The sequence below is a fragment of the Trichechus manatus genome, unplaced genomic scaffold (genome assembly GCF_000243295.1).
Source record: "Trichechus manatus latirostris isolate Lorelei unplaced genomic scaffold, TriManLat1.0 scaffold00112, whole genome shotgun sequence".
NCBI lineage: Eukaryota > Metazoa > Chordata > Mammalia > Sirenia > Trichechidae > Trichechus > Trichechus manatus.
In genome coordinates this window covers 4926425-4940963 of record NW_004444048.1, presented here as the reverse complement: position 1 = coordinate 4940963, position 14539 = coordinate 4926425, and the positions used below count along the sequence as shown (strand labels likewise).

General features: G+C 41.5%; 1 protein-coding gene across 1 annotated transcript in view; it reads left to right on the top strand.

Moving 5' to 3' along the window:
* The first annotated feature begins 4364 nt into the window (after nucleotides 1-4364).
* ITPR2 (inositol 1,4,5-trisphosphate receptor type 2) overlaps nucleotides 4365-14539 on the top strand; it is a 596492-nt gene continuing 586317 nt past the window's right edge. Inside the window, exon 1 of the mRNA XM_023738100.1 lies at nucleotides 4365-4874. Coding sequence (XP_023593868.1) covers nucleotides 4783-4874 — 92 coding nt within the window. The 5' untranslated portion in view covers nucleotides 4365-4782. The remainder of the gene's footprint in view (nucleotides 4875-14539) is intronic.

Here is a 14539-nt window from a genome sequence, read left to right as displayed (position 1 = left end):
CCTATTCAGATCCTTTGCCCATTTTTTAATTAGGTTATTTGGCTTTTTATTGTTGAGTTGTAAGAGTTCTTTATATTTTGTGCATACTAGACCCTTGTCAAATATATGATTTGCAAGTATTTTCTCCCATTCTATGAATTGCCTTTTAACTTTCTTGATAGTGTCCTTGAAGCACAAAAGTTTTCAGTTTTGACAAAGCCCAATGAATCTAGTTTTTATTATGTTGCTGTGTCATATCTAAGAAACCATTGCCAAAGCCAAGGTTAAAAGATTTATCCCTATTTTTTTTCTAACAGTTTTCTAGTTTTATCTCTTACATTTAGGTTTTGATCCATATTGAGTTAATTTTTGTATATGGTATGGAACCAGACTATATTTTGATAATTTAAGTGCCCAGTTCTACTGATGGCAAACAATCTAGTCAGTGATGAATAAACTCAATAGCTTCAGGTTTTCTCTGTCACTTTAGGTTTAATCCCAGTTTAATTCAGAATTTTCCCCTTTCTTTTTTCTTCTCTTATCTGGGATTTAGCTAAATCCCAGGGGGTTCATGGAACATGTTGGCATCTGGGTAGAATAGGTTGGAATTAGGGTTAAAGTTAAGTATGGGTCTTTGTCCCAGGATTAACTTCAAAAAGTGGGCAATGATAGAAACTCAAAAAAGTTTTGGGATCTGATTAGGATGGACCTGCACCCCAGTTCAAGCGTGGCTACTCTTGGAGGCAGCAAGCTTCCCAGAAATTCTTGTGCCTTCGTAAAGGTAACTGAACTGGCTGGGTTTTTTTTTTTTTTTTAATTGTGCTTTAAATGAAAGTTTACAGTTCAACTTAGTTTCTCATACAAAAATTTATACACACACTGCTATGTGACCCTAGTTGCTCTCCCCATACTGTGACAGCACACTCCTCCTTTCCACCCCAGATTTCCCATGTCCATTCAACCAGCTCCTGTCCCTTTCTGCCTTCTCATTTCACCTCTGGACAGGAGCTGCCCATTTAGACTCATGTATCTACTTGAGCTAAGAAGCACACTAATCTTTGTCTGAAGAGTTGGCTTCGGGAATGGTTTTAGTTTGGGGCTAACAAAGTCCAGGGCCATGTCTTCCAGGGTCTCTCAGTCAGACCATTAAGTCTGGTCTTTTTATGTGAATCTGAGTTCTGTACCCCACTTTTCTCCTGCTCCATCAGGGACTGTCTGTCATGTTCCCTGTCAGGGTGGTCATCGGTGGTAGCCGGGCACTGTCTAGTTCTTCTGGTCTCACACTGATGGAGTCTCTGGTTTGTGTGACCCTTTTGTCTCTGGGCTCATATTTTCCTTGTGTCTTTGGTGTTCATTCTCTTTTGCTTCAGGTGGGTTGGGACAAATTGATGCATCTTAGATGGCCGCTCGCTAGCTTTTAAGACCTGACTGGGTGATTTTTATTTTCACTCACTCAGTATACATTTCTTGGTTGTCTACCATGTGCCAAGAACCATTCTACAGTAGGGGGATAAAGAAGCGAAGAAAACAGACAAATTCACTGACATCATACAGGAGTAATGGAGGAGTGGGAGGAGACAGGACAATAAATAAGCAAAAACAAAAAAAAAAACAAAAAAAAACATAACATCTTATGTGACAGTAAATGCTGAGGAAAAATATTAAATAGGGTATAGAGAGTAAATGGAGCTGGGGATGGTATTTTATATAGGGTGGTCAGGGAAGGACTCTTCTGATAATGTGACATTGGAGCCGAGACCCAAAGGAGGAGCAGGAGTGAGCATTGCGTGTATATGTAGGAAGAGTATGCCTGGAGACGGAATAACAAGTGATGTGTCCTCAGCAAGGAGTAGGTTGGCATCTGTGAGGTTTAGCGAGGCCAGGGTGTCATAATCAAGAGGGTAGAGATGAAATCAGAGAGGTGGTTGTCAAGGTGATGGTAGGTTAGACTTGGCTGGCTGCTGCCCAGAATGGTTGTGCAGGTGTGTACTGCACACTGCTGGGGGCGCCGTTCACATATGTGAATCTGTACAACAGTACTATATGGTGGTGCAAGGGGCAGATCATATAGGGCCTTTTAGGCCATGGTAATGACTTTAGAATCTACTCTGAGATGGGAAGCCGTTGTAGTCTTTTGAGCTATTACCTTCCATTTAATAGTAACAGTCTGGCTTCTTGGTTGCGAACAGATCATATGGGGGCAAAGGTGTTAACAGAGGTCAGTGAGGAGTCTGTTGCAATCCAGAAGAGAGATGATGGAGATATGGACCAGGGTTGTAGGAGTGTTGAGATATAGTTGGGTTTAGTTGATAGTTTGAAGGTAGAACTGTCAGGGTTTGCTGATGGCCTGAGTGTGGGGTGTGACTGAAAGAGAGGAGACAAAAATAATACTAAGGTTTTTGAATTGAGCAAATGAAAGGATGAAGTTGCCATAATAGCTAAGGCCGTGGAGATCCCTCTTACGGAGTCTTCACTGCAATGGAAGGAGGGCCTGAATCTTTGGTGGTTGGCATGCCAATATAGAATGATGAGTAGATCTAGCTCTGACACTATACTGGACACCTCAGTGGGTGATGGGTGGTGAGGAGGAAGAAAGACATTGGACTTGGGTACATGACTTGAAGTTTGTACTTATTGATTAGCATAAACAACCACCCACTCATTTTGTATTGTGTTGACTACAGATAATCTGTGCTTAGAGGAAACAAAGAACACGCATGCCTTTGACCAATAAGAGTTTAGCATCCATTGACTGCATGGCACAGGTCTGTGCAATATGGGGAACCACAGAATGTAGTGCACTGATCCCTTATATAAACAGAAACCTCCATTTCCAGAGTTATTATACTTGTTTCATCTCAAGCTTTTTAAAAGCTCGTATATCCAATGTCTTGGAGGCTCCCAACATTAATATCATGTGTCTAGACAGAGGGGGGCTTCTATCATATAACAGGCATTTCTAAGTTGCTTTGTAACCTTTTCTAAAAGAGAACTCAGATGTAAAGAGATCTGTCAGTTGCAGGAAAACAAAGACAGGATCCAATTTATAGCAACACATGTGGGCTTTGTGCTGGCATTTCCTGGATTCTGTGTCTAACACCCTATTCTATCCTGCAGGCTTTCCAATCACAAACATTTGAATATTAAGCTTATTATTCTTTCATATTCCATTATTTGAATATAAGTCTCAAGGAGAAATTCACGTGAGTGGATTTTCATCTTTGAACTGTAAGATTTAAGACATCTTTGAACTGTAAATTACAATTTTGGTCAGTTGCACAATTTGGCACACACTGCTCTGCTCGCCCGTAGTCCCTCCGCCTTCCTGCAAATCTTGCTCTGCGGGGATTACTAAAGTGGCAGTTTTTTGATTGGATGGCCAGTGTCATAATCGCCGCACAGAGTTTGGCTCCTCTGTGTCTTCAGGTGAGTAGGAAAACGGCTTTTTAATATGGTAACATAACATGAGGCTACAAAAGCAACAGAGAAGGGCTCGAAATATGTCCTGCCTCGTTTCCTTTATAACCGCTGGAGCTTTAAGAGTCAGCAGCTTTGAATGTGAACAAACCAGAACTGTGAGAGAGACTGACAGTGCCTTCCTCAAGGTGGAAGGTTAAACTTTCGTTTGGAGTTAAGGAGGCGCAGAAGGTGCGGCCTTGGAGGCTGAAGAGAAGGTTCAGCTCCACAGAGCCCTCACGGCCTACGGTTGGCTGCAAAATTTGCTGAGTCGGCCAAGTAACGCTTTCCTCGGTGGAAGGTCGAGTCCACCTGGCTCTCTCTGAGGACGGATCAAGTTTCGTTAATGCCATATACTTGAGAAAAAGGAAAACTGCATTCTCCAAGTCGAGATTCTTTTCCCCCCTCTCTTTATATTATTTATTTTTGATTTGTATTGTTTTTACTTTATTTTTTTCTTTACTTCAACACCTTCCTCTCCCTCAGTCAGCATTTGCGCACCTCCCCTTCCCACTCTTGCTTCACCTTTTCATCTCCAGACATCTCACTGGCTCACTTCACTGCTCAAGTACTCCTTCGCGCCCTCCCCATCGCCTATTCTTACCCTCCCTCCCTGCAGTCCCTCGCTTTCCCCGGGCGGGGACTGTCCCGCCCCCCAGGTCCGGCGTCTCCGGAGTGGCTGCAGAGCGCCCCGTCCCCGGCTCGCGGCCCCCGCCGCCCCTCCAGCGCCGCCTTGCGTTCTGTCCCCACGCCGGCCCGCGTGGCTACCGCCGCGTCTTCCAGGGTGGCCCGGCGTCCCCAGAGTCGCCCCGCCCCGGCTCAGCTCCGCCCCCGGCCACCGCTGCCTGATTGGCCGCCCGCCCCCTCTCCGGAGCTTCTTTCCTCCCCCTTGCCCAATGGGCACCACCACCTGGTCCAAAAATTCCCCGGAGGGGACCCAGGGGCTCTACAACCTCCAGGTCCCGCTAGGCGGCGGGGACGGCTGCAGCGGGGCGCAGAGCCGGGAAGGGACGCGGAGGGGGGAGCGGAGGCAGCAGGAGGAGGAGCAAAGGTGTTGGAGAGAAAACTTCTGAAAGAAACAGGAAACCTGCCGGGGAGGCGGCGGCTGCGGCTTCTCGGCGCGGCGCGGCTGAGCACGCCGTGGGGTGTCGGCAGCTCCGACTTCGCTCCTGCCGGGCTGCCGGGCGCGGGGGCAGGGCTGAGCCGGACACCCGGTTTCTCCCGCCGTGCTCTCCGCCGCCGTTCACCGCCGCTGCCGTCCTGCGCTGCAGTCCGCTTCTGCCTCGGCAGCTCCCGGAGAAAGGCGCAGGGAAGAGGAGGGACGTCCACTCTGGAATATGAAGCAGCATGTCCGATAAAATGTCAAGCTTCCTCTACATAGGGGACATCGTGTCTCTGTACGCGGAGGGCTCGGTCAACGGCTTCATCAGCACCCTGGGGTAAGCGGGGGCAAGGGCTGGGCGGCGTTCGCCCTCTCTCCTCCGGATCCATCCTTGTCCCTTCTCGTGCCGCCGCGTCGTCCCGCTCCCGCCCGAGGAGGGCCGGGCGGGGTAGGGTCTGCGGCCGCTGACAGCGCCTTGCGCTCGGCTCCCTCGCAGGAAGCCGCCGGGAGAGGCTAGACTTTCTCAGCAACTTCTTAATCTCGAATTCAGAGACACATCAGAAAAGGAGGAAGTGATTCAAAAGCCCAGAGACAGGCCCGGTGAAGAAGTCTTTGCTGGCTTCTCCATGGGTTGTTTTCATTAAAACGTGTGTTTGTTTTCCCTTAAAGGTAAAACAAAACAACTCCTCTCATCTTTTCTCGCTACCTCTCCCAGTCCCTGTCTCTCAGTCCCTGCTTTGAAAGAGCAGTCGATAAAAGTCCGTGGCCTTGGACATGAAACTCAAGCTATGTGGTGAGCTAAAGTGTGCCTTTGTCCTGCGGGAGGAGCTCACTGTCCCCTCTTCGCTGAAGTAATTTCCTTTTGGCCTTGCCAAAACGGAGACTCACGCTTGCCGTCGGGGGAAGCCTGGGGGCGTCCGTAGCACTTTGACTGTCAAAGGTCTCTGACTCTTCCTGGGTTCCAGAACTCAAATCTGCTTTCTATCCTTCCCAGGCCTTGGCCCACTGAAATGCTGACCTTCTGGAAGTCAGCCAAGTGCAGGGTTCTTCAGATTCGAGACTGGTTTATCAATGAGATATAGGATTTACTTGATTGCTAGTATTTTTTCTGTGTCCTGATTATGAATATCAGCTCACGGTTTAAACTCACCCTGAACTATATGTTGATGCACAGGTTTTGTTGCTGTTGTTACTACATGGTCTCAGCACTTAGACACCCCAGTTTTATTTATTTATTATTATACTTTAGATGAAGTTTTACAGAGGAAACTAGCTTCTTGTTAGACAATTAATATACATATTCTTTTGTGACATTAGTTGCCAACATGTCGACACTCTCCTCTTCTGGACCTTGGGTTCCCCATTACCAGCTTTCCTGTCCCCTCCTGCCTTCTAGTCCTCACCCCTGGGCTAGTGTGTCCATTTAGTCTTGTTTTGTTTTATGGGCCTGTCCAATCTTTGGCTGAAGGGTGAACCTCAGGAGTGACTTCAGTACTGAGCTATAAGGGTGTCCGGGGGCCATACTCTCAGGGTTTGTCCAGTCTCTGTCATACCAGTAAGTCTGGTCTTTTTCTTTTTTTGTGAGTTAGAATTTTGTTCTACATTTTTCTCCAGCCCTGTCTGGACCCTCTATTGTGATCCCTGTCAGAATAGTCAGTGGTGGTAGTCGGGCACCATCTAGTTGTGCTGGATTCAGTCTAGTGGAGGCCGTGGTAGTTGTGGTCCATGAGTCCTTTGTGCTAATCTTTCCCATGAGACACCCCAGTCTTAGAGATTTCAGGCTGTTTTCTGCTGTTCGGTTTTGGGGCATATGACTTAACGTGCAGTGTCCCTGGACCGTGATTTCCAGCCATATTATAAAAGAGTGCCGCCTACTCAACACTGGGCTGTGGAAGTCACCAGTATTTCCACGACTCCTGTTACTTGTGCATTTCCCCTAACGGGTGAAAGAACCAAGGTAGATTTAATTTAATCCCTCTACAATCAATGTTATTTACCTGTGAAACTGAAGCATGGAAGATAAAAATATGAGTGGCAAGTGCGTGTACTGGGTTTGTAAGTCATAAACTATCTTTTGACTTAATTTTTCTTCTGAAAGAATGAATAGCACACGTTCAGGTTTGGGACCTCCACGACATTTTGCAGATGAACTCTGCTATGCTTCACCCTCCGCCCTCATAGACTTATAGGTGTGCAGAATGTGGTAGTTAAGTGCCTGGGGCTTCAGGGCTTGAATGCCTGGGGTTCAAATTCCGGCTTCACCACATGTGAACCTTGTGACCCCAGGCAAGTTACACAAATCACTGTGTGCCTCCGTTTCCTCAGGTCTGAAATGAGAATTATAATGGTTTCTACCTCATAGGGTTGTGGTGAGAAACAAGTGAATTAATATATATAAAGTGGTTAGCACAGTGTCTGACAAATAATCACTTAGGTAAATGTAAGCTGTTATAGTAATTATCACTACTTTGGTGACTGTGAGCAGTACTTACTTTTGTGGACAAAATAATAAAAAGGATTAGAAATAAAGTATAAATCTAAACAAAAGGGCATATTTTTATAAGGTCTTATTCAGCCAAAGTCTGGTAAGTGCTATATAAAATAATTACTAGAAGGGCTGTAGATGGTAAATCAGGAAACTACCATGTAAGCAATTGTGGAGTCCACCCTACCCATTGTAGAGATCAAGAAACTGAGACCTAGAGAAATAAAGTGATTTACCCAAGAAAAACGGGGCATTCATGCCAAAAGCTGAAACCCTAGCCCTGTCTCCAGATTCCCACTTAAAGGTGCTTTTCTTTGGCTACGTATCTTAATCTTTAAGTCTTGAGAAAAATAAGCTTGAATAACATTTAATATAGCATATGCATTTGTATAAATAATTCTTATTTGCATTCAATATTTCTTACTGATATTTTGAAAGTTGAGTTACCTTAGAATATGCTTGTGTAGGATATTATTTTTCTGTTAGTGGGCTGAGTCTTGTTGCAGATAATGGGACAAGACCTTCATGCAGCTTGATTCTGAGACAGGGCTTCCAACCAGTTCATTCCAGTCTGAACCCCTGCTGAAAATGTACATTTCTCACAAGTTCCCAGATGATGCTAATGCTACTGGTTAGGGACCAATTCTGAGAATCACAAGTAGACCCAGTGGTTCTCAAAATTTATTATATGTAAGAATCACTTGGGGTTCTTGTTAAAATGTAGATTCTGATTCAGTATATCTGAGGTGGAAATGCAAATTCTCAACATGGGTTCAAACTAGAGTGAACAGGTTCAAAGCCTTGTTCTGAGTTGAGGAGGGGTCTTTAGAAATGCTGCTTAGTGAAGCTTGGTGCTTTAATTGGATGTACTTTTTCTGAGATAGACTGCCCAGTGGTTCAGCTAACTTTATAACCCTTTAGAGTCCTTTCTGTACTTGCTTCTGAACGTCTTTTCACAGGACAGTTATAGTTAAAAGTCCTTGCTGATGGGCCCTGATTAGTTTCTAGCCTTCACTGAAAAATGTCCAGAGAGTATTCAAGGATTGCATGACGCTAGCCCCGTAGTTAGAATGGGTCCTGGGTTGAGAGTGCCCAGATAGAATAATCAAGGAAAACTATAAAATTAAAAGTTTTGTGATATCTCACTTAACAAAGTAATGACATAGTTACATCTACAGTGCATAAAAATATAGCCCTTTTCTTCTTTGAAAGCTCTGGAAACATGCTACTTTTAAAAAAAAAATTGGGAGCATCAAAAAGAAATAAAATTGAAGTTATTAATCATCTTATTATATGAACATTTTCAATCTCTGCTATATGTGAGATATGCAAGTAATGTTGCAAAAACCAAAAAAAACACTAAGTTGCTTTCAGAAAGCAGCCTTTAAAATAGGCTCATTTAATTCTTGAAGGTATCGTAGTGACCATTTCCTATTAGAAATAGTAAATGAAAAAGCCATACAAGAGAGAAAAGGAAACTTGGGAAGAAAGAGGAGAATTTGTTTTCCCGACCTTAAGTCTTACACGTGGACAGAACGACCTGGGTTCTTGGGCCAAGATGTGAAGATCTGCCCACAGCCCCTTGCAGTCCTCTAATTCTCTGTGCTTCCAGCCATCAGGGTGTATATTTCTGTGGGAGTGGTTAGATAAGATACTAAAACTGAGTTTTGACCTTAATTACCAAGCAAAGATATTTTATCATAACTTAAAATGAAAGTATTTTGTGAGTACTCTCATCGTATTGGATTTTTATTAAGAGGCAGGAAGTTTTGAAAGTTAAGGATTCTGGATATAAAACAATTTTCTAAAAATTTGAGATGTAAAATTTTAACATTTGAGAAAATATCCCATTAATTTCTTAATGGCTTAATAAACACATCTGATATGTTTATCCTGAGAAATCAGGAAACAAGGACCTCTTTGAACATGATTATTGCATTCATTCTGCTTTTTATCTATGCGTAGTTATTTTTATTTTTATTTTTTTTAATGGCTATGGTTCATTTTAATGCTTGGGACTTTCTTTAACCTGTGGAACCACATGTTTGTCAGATTTTTAGGAGTTATAATGCTTGTGGGAGCATATGCCCATGCCACATGAAGTGTTATTTAGGTAATGTTTTAAGATAACAAAGTAACATCACCTACTTTGTTACCATAAAATATCATTGGTGGATCTTTTATTTTGTAAGTTAGTTTCAGTGCTATGAAACTGAGAAGCAGCTTGTTGGTAATAGTTTTTTCATTACATGGTTGTAGGGTTATTATTTATACATCTCTGTATCAAAAACAGAGAGCATATTTCTAGTTGAATTTCCTTGCTTTTCTGTCAGTTGGAGATCTGTCCTTGGTATGCTGCTAATTAGCCATGTCCTAGGTTTGCTGCTAATTGTTCATATCGTCTATTCTCTTTTCATGTTAATTTCTCTTTCTGTAGAAGGAGAGTAGATATTGTTTCTTCTCCACCACCCCCTGCTCCACTGTGGGCTATTATAAAAGCAAATGCGAGACAGAAACGAAAGAGCCTGACTTATTTTCTTTTTTTAGAAATTTTCTAGGAAAATTCACATTATTCTTATATTTTTGTGGCCTTTAAGTCTCTTCAAAGATCCTGTAAATTGTAATTTACAATTCAAAAAATTCATTATATGTAAGAATTACCTGAGTGTCAGACTGAATCAGAATCTACAGTTTAACAAGATCCCCAGGTGATTCTTATGTATAATTTGAGAACCGCTGCTGTACTAGTGGTTCTCAGAATTGTTCCCCACTCCTTAACCAGCAGCATTGGCATAATCTGGTGCCTTGTTAGAAATGCAGATTCTCAGCAGGAGTGCAAACCAGAACCAACTTGTTCAAAGCCTTCCCTGAAAAGGTGAATCAGAAAGATGGATTGAAGATACTGGCATTGTATCTATTCAGCCAGAATAATTTGTTCCACTATAACGTACAAAACTCAATGGAAGGGATGAAAATTAAACTTAATCTCAGCTCTTCATCCATTTGACACTTTTGGTAGCATGACTGTATTTTTCAACTTCAGCTTAAAAGAAACCAAACCCTTTGTTATCGACTTGATGCCGACTCATAGTGACCCTATAGGACAGAGTAGAACTGCCCATAGAGTTTCCAAGGATTCGAACTGCCAACCTAAAAGGTCAGCAGCCATAGCTCTTAACCATTACCCCACCACGGTTTCCAGTTCAGTTTAGGAAGGTAATTAATGAGAACCAAATTACACAGCATTTCAGTGTAATGAATAGATGTTTATTTGTATAATAATACTCAGTGTGTAAATGAGTTTTGGAGAATAGACATTGTTATTTAGCTTTTGGGAATCTTTTCAATAAGGTAATGAATTTTTCACCTGACAAAGTGACACAGTTTCACTACAGTTGAGTTTAGCAGGCCTTATTCTGGGGGAGTCCCTTCTGACTGGTGATGTGGAGGATTTTCTTAGGCTCGTGAGCCAGCTTTTCAGTTTGAGTTTTCCGTCTGTTTCTCCCATCTTGAGAATTGGAGAGGCTTTGTTTGTGTAAAATCTGAATGCTTCAGTTGCAAAGATTTGCATTTCTCCCTCTAGTCGAAGTTATCCTTTAACCAGTATTACCTGTTGTTTCTGAGTCCTGAATTGTTGCAGACTGAGGTACAGTATTGTTCTTCCACAGCTTGTGTAGGTGCAAGGGGCCTGAATTGTATTGTCTAGTTTAATTTTCCATCTAAAGATCCATTTAGGAAATATTCATATTGACTTATGAAACACTGCCTTAAATCCTATTGGATGAAGATGGTGAATATATTTTCAATAAAAACTAATTTTTGCTACTGGTACATTTCAGGGTTATAGTTTATATTTTTCTTTTAGAAGGGAAGGAGAGAGTTTTGTGATATGCTGTACATTTCAAATGCAGTATTAATTGTTCCCCCTTCCTCCATTTTCTCTATACTGGGATTTATTTCCTTTGTCATTTGACATTTCATATTTCTGGGTATATTGACTTGACCCAATAAATGGTCAGATACCATGGAGTGAGGAGTAAGCCTAGCAGAATTCCTGGGATGAATGGGATAGTAGAATCGGTGAAAGCTGTTATCATTCCTTCACTGACTATATTCTGCACATTTGAGAGGTTAGTAAATGAAAAGTGTGTGTATGTGTATTTGTGTGTGTGTGCAGCTATATATACACATTTAAGTGATTGCTGCCTTTGGCTTGTAGTTTCTTTTCAGGATCCACCAAGAATCAACACTAACTAGTTAAGGTCTCAGAAAGTGTCAAGTGACCACCAATTGCTACAGTGACCTCAAAGCATCATATTAGTCTCTTAGCCAGAGTGACAAAAAATTGGGACCCTTATTTTTACTTACTGTTTGATTTTGTCCAATTCAATTAATTTTTCAATTCCTTTGTTTTCAGGTTCAGTGATGGGTGTCAGGTGGGGTTGATGGTGGCTCACACAGTTTATCATTCTGACTCAATTCTTTAGATGAACGAGACTGTGTAAATGCTTACATTTTATTGTTCCCAATTACAGTCCCTTGAATTTTCTTTACTGTTTTTTTCCTGATTAACATTTTTGATATTTAAATGTTTGCAGACTTGATTTATTATTATCTTTTCTGTGGTTAAGAGCTATGGCTGCTAACCAAAAGGGTCGGCAGTTCGAATCCACCAGCCGCTACTTGGAAACACTAGGGGGCAGTTCTAGTCTCTACTATAGGGTCACTGTGAGTTGCAATCGACTCAGTGGCAGTGGGCTTGTATTTTTGGTTTTATATTGTTATAGCTTAAAACATCTTTCCCTCAATACAACTGATTGATCAATATTTTAGAGTTGTATATGAAGCAAGGAGTGGTTACAGGTATATTTTATTTTTGTATAATTTGTAAGTTATGTCTAATATCTTCCAAATATAGCCCTTCCAATTAATAGCCATTAGTTCCTGCTATAGCTAGGCATATAAGCTTACCTTTGCCTTGGCTAAGGCACATAATAATATGATAAAATTATCTGAGAAACCATTGAACATTTGCATGTGTGTTTGATGAGGAAAAAGATGATGATATAGTCTTTAATACTGAGTTGTTTTGAAAATTCTAAGGGTTAGAAGTGTAATGTTATGGAACTTGAAATCAGCTTAAGCACAAAGACGGTTACTGAAGTGGTGAACATAAGTCTATTTTAAGCTGAAAGGTAGACTGTTTCTTAAACCTAGAAGTGATTCCATAAATAACATTGCAGCTTTTAGACCCTCTCTGGCAGAGAGCTCAGTAAGGTAAACAACCATCACTCCTCAAGTGCCCCTGATTGCTTCGCTTTCATGGAATAGAATTCAGTGGCAACTGCTTGGCTTCATTCTAGGTTTAACGGAGCTTCTTTTTTTGCCACCATAGGTAGCGATTTTCACAACCGCATGTTACTTTTGGAATTGTTCTTTCTTGTACAGATAACATGTAGAAAATTTATAGAATATAGACAGAATAGACTCAAAATTTATGATTTAATTTTCAGGCACAGGGAGTGTTTTATATATAAATATAAAAGAAGAAGTAATAGCAAATTTTTATGACAAGTTTATGGCATAATAACAGAATGAACATTACCCTTTCATTACATAAGACCTTGGTAATGGATCATGGGTAGTCAGAGAAGTGAAACTTGAATGATCTTTTATTCATTTATTTATTTAACAAATGAAACTGTACCTTTGCAAATGTATTGTTGCTTTTTTTGTGTGTGTGACTATCTTTCTGACTTGGGAAAATTTTCAATATATACTTTAGAAAACCATAATTTTAATAAAAATATATAAAATAATATACATGGAAAATAGTGAAAGAAAACAGAACAGCATATTTACAGTGGTTGCCTCTGCATGGTGAGAGTATAGGTGGTTTTAATTTTCATCTTTGTATCTTCTGTATTTCCCAGAATTCATGTATTTTCTTTAATTGAACATCTATTACTTTTATAGTCAGGAAAGTTAACTAAAATGAAAATGATGGTTTTAAAGATCCTTCAATTTCTTACTACTGTTAATCAAAAATACTTATTTTTTTATTTTTATTTTTTCCGATATAAAAATTTATAGATACACTGTTATGTGACTCTAATTGCTCTCCGCAGACTGTGACAGCACACTCCTCCTTTCCAGCCCTGATTCTCCATGTCCATTCAACCAGCTCCTAACCCTCTCTGCCTTCCCATCTCACCTCCTGACAGAAGCTGCCCATTTAGGCTCTTGTATCTACTTGAGCTAAGAGGCACACTCCTCACAAGTATCACATTATGTCCCACAGTCCAGTCCAATCCCTGTCTGAAGAGTTGGCTTTGGAAATTGTTTTAGTTCTGGGCTGATAGAAAGTCCAGGCGCCATGCTTTCTGGGGTACCTGTAGTCTCAGTCAGACCATTAAGTCAGGTCTTCTTAGTAGAATTTGAGTTCCATACCCCACCTTTCTCCTGCTCCATCTGGGACTCTCTGTTGTGTTCCCTGTCAGGGCAGTCATTGGTGGCAGCTGGGCACCATCTAGTTCTTCTGGTCTTGGGATGATGAAGCCTCTGGTTTATGTGGCCCTTTCTGTCTCTTGGGCTACTACTTTCCTTGTGTCTTTGGTGTTCTTCATTCTCCTTTACTCCAGGTGGTTGAGACCAACTGATGCAACTTAGATGGCCGCTTGCAAACCTTTAAGACCCCAGATGCCACTCACCAAAGTAGGATGCAGAACATTTTGTTAATAAGCTTTGTTATGCCAGTTGACCTAGATGTCCCCTGAAAGCGTGGTCCCTAGACCCCTACCCCTGCTACTCTGTCCCTCAAAGTGTTTGATTTGTATTCAGGAAACTTCTTAGCTTTGGTTTAGTCCTGTTGTGCTGACTTCCCCTGTAGTGAGTGCTGTCCTTCCCTTCACCTAAAATAATTCTTATCTACTATCTAGTTAGTAAATAACCCTCGCCCTCCCTCCCCACTCTCATAACCATCAGAGTGTTTTCTTCTGTGTTTAAACCTTTTCTTGAGTTCTTATAATAGTGGTCTTATACAATATTTGTCCTGCTGGGACTGACTAAATTCACTCAGCATAATGACCTCCAGCTTCCTCCATGTTATAAGATGTTTCACGGCTTCATCATTGTTCTTTATCATTGCATAGTATTGCATTGTGTGGATATAGCATAATTTGTTTGTGCATTCGTCTGTTGATGGGCACCTAGGTTGTTTCCATCTTTTTGCTATTGTGAACAGTGCTGCAATGAACATGGGCATGCATATATCTATTTGTGTGATGGCTCTTATTTCTCTAGGATATATTCCAAGGAGCGGGATAGCTGGATCATATGGTACTTCTATTTCTAGCTTTATAAGGAAGAGCCAAATCGATTTCCAAAGTGGTTGTACCATTTTACATTCCCACAAAAAGTACATGTGTTCCAGTCTCTCCACAACCTCTCCAACATTTATTATTTTGTGTTTTTTGGATTAATGCTAGCCTTGTTGGGGTGAGATGATATCTCATTGT